Source organism: Coptis chinensis, chromosome 4 (genome assembly GCF_015680905.1).
Source record: "Coptis chinensis isolate HL-2020 chromosome 4, ASM1568090v1, whole genome shotgun sequence".
Lineage (NCBI taxonomy): Eukaryota > Viridiplantae > Streptophyta > Magnoliopsida > Ranunculales > Ranunculaceae > Coptis > Coptis chinensis.
In genome coordinates, this window is record NC_141459.1 from 86,879,569 (window position 1) to 86,889,391 (window position 9,823).

Genomic DNA, 9,823 nt, shown 5'->3' on the forward strand with positions numbered 1-9,823 from the left:
TTCTCTCAATTTCGCCCACCTCTTAAACCATAGGAGAGAGAAACCCCAAATTCACCCAATTTCAGTGATTAAAAACCTCAATTCAAACACCCAATCCTTAACAACAAGAATGCTTGCGAGTGTGGAGATTCAAAATTTATTTGAATTCAAGGGCAGATTTTTTCCTTGAAAAGTGAGTAATTTTGTTTCAAACAAATAGTTTAAACTCATTCCAATGGATTTGGTTGTATTGATGAAAGTATTGAATTAGGGGTTTTAAATTTCGGCAGTAGCTTGTTTGGAGAAAACAGAGTTGGACGAAATAGGTGGAGCAGCTAGCTAGGGAGTTGTTCTTACTGACTCGGTAAGAATTATATATATTCACTCTATTTTAAATAAGTTTATGTTAGTATATACTTGTTTAGGATTAGGTCGATTGATGAACGATTGATAAGGAACACCCCCGTAATTATTTCTAGATTTAAGGTGAATTGAAGAGTGGAATTTGTTTGTAGTTGGAGTTGGGAAAAATCTTAATCGTTAGTGGAATTGATAGGATTGGTATTAACATAAAGGCCACAGAGACCGTCAGAGTAACAGTGCTAGAAATGGCCTCATGTAGCTATTTGTTGGCGATGGTTAAAGGAAAACATTTACTGAGACCAAATTCGTAGCGTTGAGATTCTTCTCGGCTTAAGTTAGATAAGAGTTCTCGTTAGTTATAAATTCTAATGACCAACGTGTATATATGATGTTATAGGAGTAAATACGAGTGGATTCGGTTAAGTGGGCTTGAGGATAACGGAGCTTTCTAAGGTAGGAACCTACATACCAATATATAGTCTGCTTATTTTCATGCATGATTTGAGTTGCTTAAAATGATAAGAGATAGTTTGCGTATCAACCATGCATGTATATATGATATTCATGTTTTTGCATTGTAGTTTTCCTCGATATAAATTAAGTATATGATAACTTTCAGGTGAAATGGTTTTTTTGCGAAATATGGGTAGCGGGGATTTGTTTTATTTGTTAAAAGAGTAAAATTGGTTTTGGGAAGGGTTCTCGTCTCTTGTCTCTGTAATGAGACAGAGAGATGGATTTTGTAATGCGGGTAAAGATTACCCGGTTGTTTGTAACTATGTGTGAGGTTCTGGATTGTCTCAGGGATGGTTGTTGTTATTTACGATGATTCGCCGTTTGGGAATCATCGGTTGTCATTTACTATGACTGGCCCGTTTGGGAGTCACAGGTTGCGTTTACTCGATTGTGGGAAATCCAGGAACTCACACATACAGAACCAACAGTTTTAAAAGAAAAACTAAATATATAACTATAGTATTTGGAAATAATCGGTAATATGAGTATATATATAGATATTACTATGCTTATCACGAAGGGATTTAGAAAAGGAATTGTGAATTCCTATAAAGAAGGAACTGTTGTCGCAATTCCGGAAATAGCAGTTCGCTCTAGGATTCCAATTGTGGTGTACACCTTTCGAGGTGGTGGGCCACCTTTAAAGGGATGCATCACTGGATGTAGTCCGGGAATTCCTTTTCTACTTTTCTAGATAACCATGCTTGTACGTGTCACGCTGTATGGTGATTAGCTTGTGTGGGGTTACATGTTACCTTGATGAGGTTTAGACGCGAGGAGTGAGAGTTTAGTCCACTCCTGGATGTGTGTCAGGATCCTAAGCAGTCTGCAGTCGTCGAACGGTTGACCACCGTAAGTTAGGTGACAGCCCGTATGGGGGCCGTGGTCACAAGGCCCACCTGAGCCTTAAAAGCTTTGGGGATTTTGTGTGTGCGAACACGACAACGGCATTTCAGCTCCCTGCCGGTAAAATCAGGATAACAACGGTGCATGGTTCACACTGGAAAGTACTAAACCGAGATTTGCCTGTGACTGGGGCTGAGTACCAGTCGTACCCTCACCATTCTAATAGGATGCAGCGGCCACAATAGTTGTATGATGATTGTGAAAAACACTATTTTGTATATCAATGAAGCATGTCGAGATGATTTATGCTAGTTAGTGATGTATATATATAGTCACGATATTTGAATACTTTTATGCAAACCCTGCATGTTTTAAATGTTTTCTATAAGTAAACTATTTATTTGTTATGTGCGTTTCTACTGGGCATAGTTGTTTTGCTCATCCTACATTAACATTTCAGTCGAGCCCATTGCAGAGGAGACTTTCCCTACCACCGAGGATGATGGCTATGGGGATTTGGGTGGTTTCCCCCATGCTTGACAAGGGACAGAGTCAAGTTCATATTTTGGGTTGTATAGAGATAGTCTAGTTTATTCTTTTGTTGTATATAGAGAGCATATCTCTTTTCTTTTGGTTGTATAGGAGAGCTTCGCTCATTTTGGATGTAATACTCAATGTATTGGAGTGTAGTTAATCTTAAACATTTTGGATATGTATATGGACATCACTGTTGTGTATAAAGTTAGGATTTATGTATATGGTGGTTGTTAAGGATGAATTATGCGATGTCCAGGGTTTATGACAGGTTTTGAGTATACGAAACGTCGATTAAACAAAGGAGACTCCGCCGAAATTTTGTTAGAATCGGGATAGCGACCGCCTCGAGATTCACTCCTCGTCCTCGGGAGGTATGTTGAGTCTCGGGGCGTGACAGAACGTGGTATCAGAGCGTCCACTATTAGATCCGTCTGGGAGCTGTAATGGGGGACTCGGTCACGACGCGTTTTGGAAGTTTAGTCGAAACCCAATAAAACCCTAAGTAGTGTTTACGTTACGTTAAGCGTTAATATTAGCTGGGCAATAGCAAAACGTCGCACGGTTATTCGTCTTGTCACGGCTGAGAGTGCGGACACTTGTGGAAAATTTGTGATGAATTGGAAACTATATAGTATAAGTGAATTTTTTTCATGTTCCAGTTGAGAGCGCGACTTGCGCTCTGCTGAAGGCATGTTGGAGCGCTGCCTGCGCTCTTGTCGTGAGGAAGTTCTAGTAACTTAGCGCACCTCGCGCCGCGACCTGCGCCTCTTGCATAATTTTGAAAACTCTCTCTCTCATTTATCAAACACTGAGTTAGCTTTTTGTATATGTGCAGAATAGTTACCATGGATCCGGAAAGTGCTAGTGGTGATGATACTACGGATCGTGGTCGGGAGGACCGAATGGATAGGCTCCTCGCTATGATGAATCAAATGGCTCAAGCACAGAATGAGATGAGAGCTGAGATCAAAAGTTTGAGGGCTAGTCGGAACGAGCCCCAACCTCTCCCAACATCCGTTATTATTCCACCTGGCGTAACACCAGAGGTAGCATCCCCAACCGTAGTGAGAGTTGAGGAGTTCAGGCCACCAGTGCAAAGTCAATCAGGTTTTCTGCTTGCAAATTTCCTCAGGTTACGTCCACATGAATTTGTGGGGTCTTCTGAGGTTAAAGTAGCCGAAGACTGGTTGTTAGACATGTCTAGTATGTTGGACTCCATGATGTGTACTGATGTGGAACGGGTTACTTTGGCTGCCTTCATGCTTAGAGGTGAAGCCAAACACTGGTGGATCAGTGTTAAGGATGTGGAGACGTTTCTGATGAGTTGGGCTAAATTTGAGGAACTCTTCCTTTTGAGGTATGTTACCGAGGTGGCAAGAGCTAAGAAACGAATGGAATTCCTCAAATTGGAACAAGGAAACATGACCGTGGGACAGTACGAAAAGAAATTCATTGTTCTTTCACGATACGGGAAGGAGTTGATTTCCATAGAAAAAGCTAAGGTTAGGAAATTCATTGACGAGCTGAAACCGTATATGCAGAGCAAGATGTCGGTCCTTCAGATCGATTCTTATGCTGAAGCTGTGAGAAGGGCTCAAGGCATTGAAAGAGTTGATGATCAGTTATTGCTCCAGAGGCAAGAGGTTGGAAGGGTAAGACAGTCGACATTTCAGGGCAGACAGGATATGGGAAAGAGGCAGGTTTATCAAGGCAGTGGTTCCGGGTCGCAACAGATGTATAGGCCGGTCATCCAGCAGGCACAACAGTGGAGGGCACCAGCTGTACATAGGGGTTTGAATGTGGTTAGGCCAGCACAGAGTCTACCAGTTGCGAGACCGATGAGTGGATCACAGATGGCACCGCGGGTACCTGCTCCTTCTCAGACCAGATCACTAGTGCAGAATTTGAGGCCTCAGGGTCAAAGAGCTAGATTGCAATCTGTAATACCACAGAGTACACAGTCAGGGAGAGAGAGTGTGGTTTGTTATAGTTGCGATGAAGCTGAGCATATCAGGCGGTTTTGTCCCAAGTCCAATTCAGGGATGGAACAGAGACCACATGGCAAGGTGTATTATCTAGTGCCAGAGGAAGAAGTTGTGGATCCTGCATCAGTCCAAGAGGAAGCCACGATATATAATGCGATGGGGGCAGATATCAGCGATACCGATCAAGTGGTTGAAGGTATGATATGTCTGTTTACACATAAGGTGCATGTCTTGTTTGATACGGGTGCTACTCATTCTTTCATTGCTAAAAATATGGTGGAAATTTTTGGTTTGGATGTAGTTAACACTGGGAGAAAGCTTATTTTATCCACTCCTTTGGGAAAGAAAACTATGTTCTTCAAAGTGTGTCACCATTGTGTAATAAAGATAGATGATAGTGAGATGGTAGTTGATCTAACGGTGATGGACCTAAAAGATTTCGATATTATAGTAGGGATGGATTTGTAAGGAAAATATCATGCCCATGTAGATTGTTTTGCAAAAACGGTGACTTTTAGAGTACCGGGGAAGCCTGAGGTTGTGTTTAAGGGGATTAGAAATACGGTATCTCGGGTTGTGAAGGCCAAGTCTGACTTCAAGTATGATAGATACGGATTGTTAGTTGGTCTTAGTCTCCAAGGGCCGAAGTTCGAATCTTCCGAGCTTGTTCCCGTGGTTCGTGAGTTTGCGGCAGTGTTCCCAAATGCATTGCCGGGATTGCCTCCCTGGCGTGAGATAGATTTTGTAATAGATCTACTATCGAACGCGTCGCCTATTTCGATGATTTCCTATCGAATGGCTCCTCTCGAAATGAGAGAACTCAAATCCCAATTAGATGAATTGAAAAGATTGGGATTTATAAGGGAAAGTCAGTCACCGTGGGGAGCACCGGTGTTATTTGTGAAGAAGAAAGATGGGTCTTTTCGGCTATGTGTGGATTATCGGAAGCTGAATAATGTGACTATCAAGAACAAATATCCGTTGCCTAGGATCAATGACTTATTCGATCAGTTAAGGGGTGCCAAGTATTTGTCGAAGATAGATCTCATAACAGGCTACCATCAGATGAGAATTCAAGAAGAAGATATAAAGAAGACAGCTTTCCGAACATGGTTAGGGCATTTTGAGTTTTTGGTGTTACCATTCGGTTTGACAAATGCGCCAGCTGCGTTTATGGATCTCATGCACCGAGTGATGTGGAAATACTTAGATCAATTTGTTATCGTATTCATAGATGACATATTGATTTATTCCAAGACTAGGGCTGAACATAAGGAATACTTGATGATTGTTTTCCAAACATTAGTTGATCATCAACTTTATGCCAAGTTTAGCAAGTGTGAGTTTTGGTTGAATGAGATGAAGTTTTTAGGGCATGTTGTATCGGAGAATGGAATAAAAGTTGATCGTTCAAAGATAGAGGCAGTGAATAATTGGCCGAGACCGACGTCAGCGATGGAAATCAGAAGCTTCTTGGGATTGGCAGGTTATTATCGTTGTTTTGTAGAAGGATTCTCTAGCATAGCGTCGTCCTTAACTAGATTGACACAGAAGGAGGTGAAGTTTGAATGGACGGAGGCATGCAAAAAAGCTTTTCAAGAGCTAAAGACACGATTGATAACAGCGCCAGTTTTGACTATTCCAGATCCGGAGAAGAGTTATGTGATTTATACTGATGCCTCTAACACCGGGTTAGGATGTGTCTTAATGCAAGAAGGCCAAGTGATAGCGTATGCGTCAAGACAATTGAATGCCCATGAGAAGAATTATCCTACTCATGACTTGGAGTTAGCTGCGATTATTCATGCCTTAAAGATCTGGAGACATTATGTGTATGGCAAAAGATTTGAGATATTCTCTGATCACAAGAGTCTCAAGTACTTGTTCTCGCAGAAAGATTTGAATATGAGGTAGAGGAGATGGGTGAGTACATGGAGGACTATACGTTCTCATTGCAATACCATCCGGGTAAAGCAAATGTAGTTGCCGATGCATTGAGTAGGAAGCGAGAACATGTTTGTGCTCAAATGATGATGAAGGAGTGGCAATTGCTGGAGTCTGCTGCTTCTTATGCTTTTGAAATCACGGGAAATGGAAGTGGAGATCCTCAGAAGTCTTTGTTATTTAGCAACGGATGACAAATGACAAAGAGAAAACACCTTAGTCCAGGAGATTGTGAATGCCCAGAATACATCGAAGGATGGACCTAGGTACCGAGGATATGTGGAGAATGCCGAGGATGTCGATTGGAAAAAACACGGAGACGAAAGTATCAGATTCAGAGGAAGAATTTGGGTACCTTTTGATCACTCTTTGGGGAATGATATCTTGAGCGAAGCACATAGATCGAAGTATACAATTCATCCTGGCGGTACCAAAATGTACAGAGATCTGCGTCGTCAGTTTTGGTGGCCGGGTATGAAGCGACACATTGCGGAATATGTTAAGAAGTAGGGGTGGGCAATGGGCGGGTCGGGCTAGCCCGGCCCTAAACATTTAAAGCCTTTCAGTTATTAGGGTCGGGCCAGCCCGGCCCTAAAGTCCCCATAGGGCCGGGTCGGGCCGGGTTATAAGTCTAAATTTCAAGCCCTGACCCTACTCTAAGCCCTCTTTAACAGTTTAGGGCCGGGTCGGGCCGGGCCTATATATTTTCTTCTTTTTACTGCATCAGTTTTAAAACTCATTTATATTACAAAAATATTTCAAAGATTTGCAAACTCAAAGTCCCACCACTTTGAAATTTGAATAACAACCAATCTAGTAATAATTCTTGATAAGTCCAACAATTTAAAATGCATATCCACAATCTAATAAACTGAAGTACATAGAGACTCATATTTATATTTCAAAATTACAGTTAAAATGCACAAGACACATTTTGGAATGAGCTTTCATTGACATAAATCCATTATTTCTTGTACTCAAATCTCACCAAAATTACATTTAACATTGAAGAACACAAAGACAAATAAGAGTATGGAATGAGTTTTTACTGACGTCAACCTATTTTTCATTAGGTTAGGACCCAGTGCTCATTATTGTTCTTGGCGACTAGGTTAGACGGGGAGTTGTGAGGTGTACGTGAGTTGTGAGATATAAACAATTAGGTTTACAAGTTTTTATGATATAAGACAAGTTATTAGAAGTACCCATACGGTAAGTGATAAATTACAAAGGACAGTGTTATTTTAATTGAAAATATGTAACAAGGAGTTGGATAGTTTTAGTTGTGTATTTTATAGTGAAATTATAACTAGGGCTTGGTTAGGGCCTAGTTAGGGTCGGGCCTATGTTTTATAACCTTAGCCCTAACCCTGCCTTAGAAGGCATTGGGGCCGGATCGGCCCTACCCTAAACTCTGTGAGGGCTTTAGTTGTAAGGGCTTTATAGGGCTTAGGGTCGGGTCGGTCAGGACATGGTTAGGGTCGTTAGGGCCAAATTCCCACCCCTATTAAGAAGTGTGTCACATGCCAATAGGTGAAAGCGGAACACCATAGACCACCTGGTCTTCTTAAACCTCTGGAGATTCCGGAATGGAAGTGGGAGAATATAACCATGGATTTTGTATCCGGGTTACCGAGGACCAATGAGGGAATGGATTCTATATGGGTCATTGTTGATAGGCTGACCAAGTTTGCCCATTTCATACCTATTAAGACTACTTACTCTGCTGAAAAGCTAAGTAGAATCTACATGTCAGAGATACTGAGGTTGCATGGGGACCATTATCAATAATTTCATATAGAGGTACTCAATTTACCGGTTCATTTTGGAGAAGTCTTCAAAGGGAATTGGGGACCAAACTGAAATTCAGTACAGCATTTCATCCGCAGACAGATGGGCAATCGAAAAGAGTCATTCAAATCATAGAAGATATGCTTCGTGCTTGTGTGCTGGATTTTGGGGGTAGTTGGAAGTAGGGGTGGGCAATGGGCCGGGTCGGGCTAGCCCAGCCCTAAACATTTAAAGCCTTTCAGTTATTAGGGCCGGGCCAGCCCAGCCCTAAAGTCCCTATAGGGTCGGGTCGGGCCGGGTCATAAGTCTAAATTTCAAGCCCTGACCCTACCCTAAGCCCTCTTTAACAGTTTTGGGCCGGGTTGGGCCGGGCCTATATATTTTCTTCTTTTTACTGCATCAGTTTTAAAACTCATTTATATTACAAAAATATTTCAAAGATTTGCAAACTCAAAGTCCCACCACTTTGAAATTTGAATAACAACCAATCTAATAATAATTCTTGATAAGTCCAACAATTTAAAATGCATATCCACAATCTAATAAACTGAAGTACATAGAGACTCATATTTATATTTCAAAATTATAGTTAAAATGCACAAGACACATTTTGGAATGAGCTTTCACTGACATAAATCCGTTATTTCTTGTACTCAAATCTCACCAAAATTACATTTAACATTGAAAAACACAAAGACAAATAAGAGTATGGAATGAGTTTTTACTGACGTCAACCTATTTTTCATTAGGCTAGTGCCCAGTGCTCATTATTGTTCTTGGCGACTAGGTTAGACAGAGAGTTGTGAGGTGTACGTGAGTTGTGAGATAGAAACAATTAGGTTTACAAGTTTTTATGATATAAGACAAGTTATTAGAAGTACCCATACGGTAAGTGATAAATTACAAAAGGGATGGTGTTATTTTAATTGAAAATATGTAACAAGGAGTTGGATAGTTTTAGTTGTGTATTTTATAGTGAAATTATAACTAGGGCTTAGTTAGGGTCGGGCCTATGTTTGAACCTTAATACGACCGCCCTTAGAAGAAGGCATTAGGGCCGGGTCGATACCTCTAAACTCTGTGAGGGCTTTAGTTGTAAGGGCTTTATAGGGCTTAGGGCCGGGTCGGTCAGGGCTGGGTTAGGGTCGTTAGGGCCAATTTCCCACCCTAGTTGGAAGACTCATTTGGCGTTGGCTGAGTTTGCTTACAATAACAGTTACCAATCTAGTATTGGTATGGCACCGCTTTTGAAGCGTTGTATGGCAGACCTTGCGAACAACACCTCTCTGGCCGGATGAAACCGAGATAGTATTATGTTGGGGGAGAGATGGTTAGTGACACCACCGAGAAGATTAGAGTGATACTGAATCGGTTGCTCACAGCCCCGTAGTCGTCGAAAAGCTATCGCGGATAGGCGTAGACGTCCCTTGGAATTTTATGAAGGTGACAGGGTATTTTTGAAAGTATCTCTGAAGAAGGGAATTCAGAGGTTCGGGATGAAAGGGAAACTTGCACCTAGATATATGGGACCTTTTCCGATTATTCAGAAGATCTCAGAGTTGGCGTATAGGCTTGAGTTACCGGAAAGGCTATCACGTGTCCATAACGTGTTCCATATTTCGATGCTACGCAAGTATGAGCCAGATCCCCTACATGTTGTCTATTTGGAATCGTTGGAGTTGGAAGAAGACATTACCTATCCGGAAAGGCCAGTTCAGATCCTAGATACGAGAGAGAAGAGATTGAGGTCCAAGGTCATTCCATTAGTAAAGGTCTTATGGAGAAATCACAACGTGGAGGAAGCAACATCGGAGAAAGAATCCGATATGAGGCAACAATATCCAGAATTGTTCGAGAACTAA

The 9,823-nt window shown here is 41.6% G+C and overlaps 2 protein-coding genes across 2 annotated transcripts; both read left to right on the plus strand.

Annotated features, from left to right (window-relative positions):
- Positions 1-3,086: 3,086 nt before the first annotated feature.
- On the plus strand, positions 3,087-6,140 carry LOC147505373 (uncharacterized). Its single transcript, XM_086605523.1, has 2 exons — positions 3,087-4,422; positions 4,717-6,140. The coding sequence occupies exons 1-2, from the start codon at positions 3,087-3,089 to the stop codon at positions 6,138-6,140; spliced, it is 2,760 nt and encodes a 919-aa protein (XP_086461649.1).
- A 3,317-nt stretch (positions 6,141-9,457) lies between these two features.
- On the plus strand, positions 9,458-9,823 carry LOC147505374 (uncharacterized). Its single transcript, XM_086605524.1, has one exon. The coding sequence runs from the start codon at positions 9,458-9,460 to the stop codon at positions 9,821-9,823; it is 366 nt and encodes a 121-aa protein (XP_086461650.1).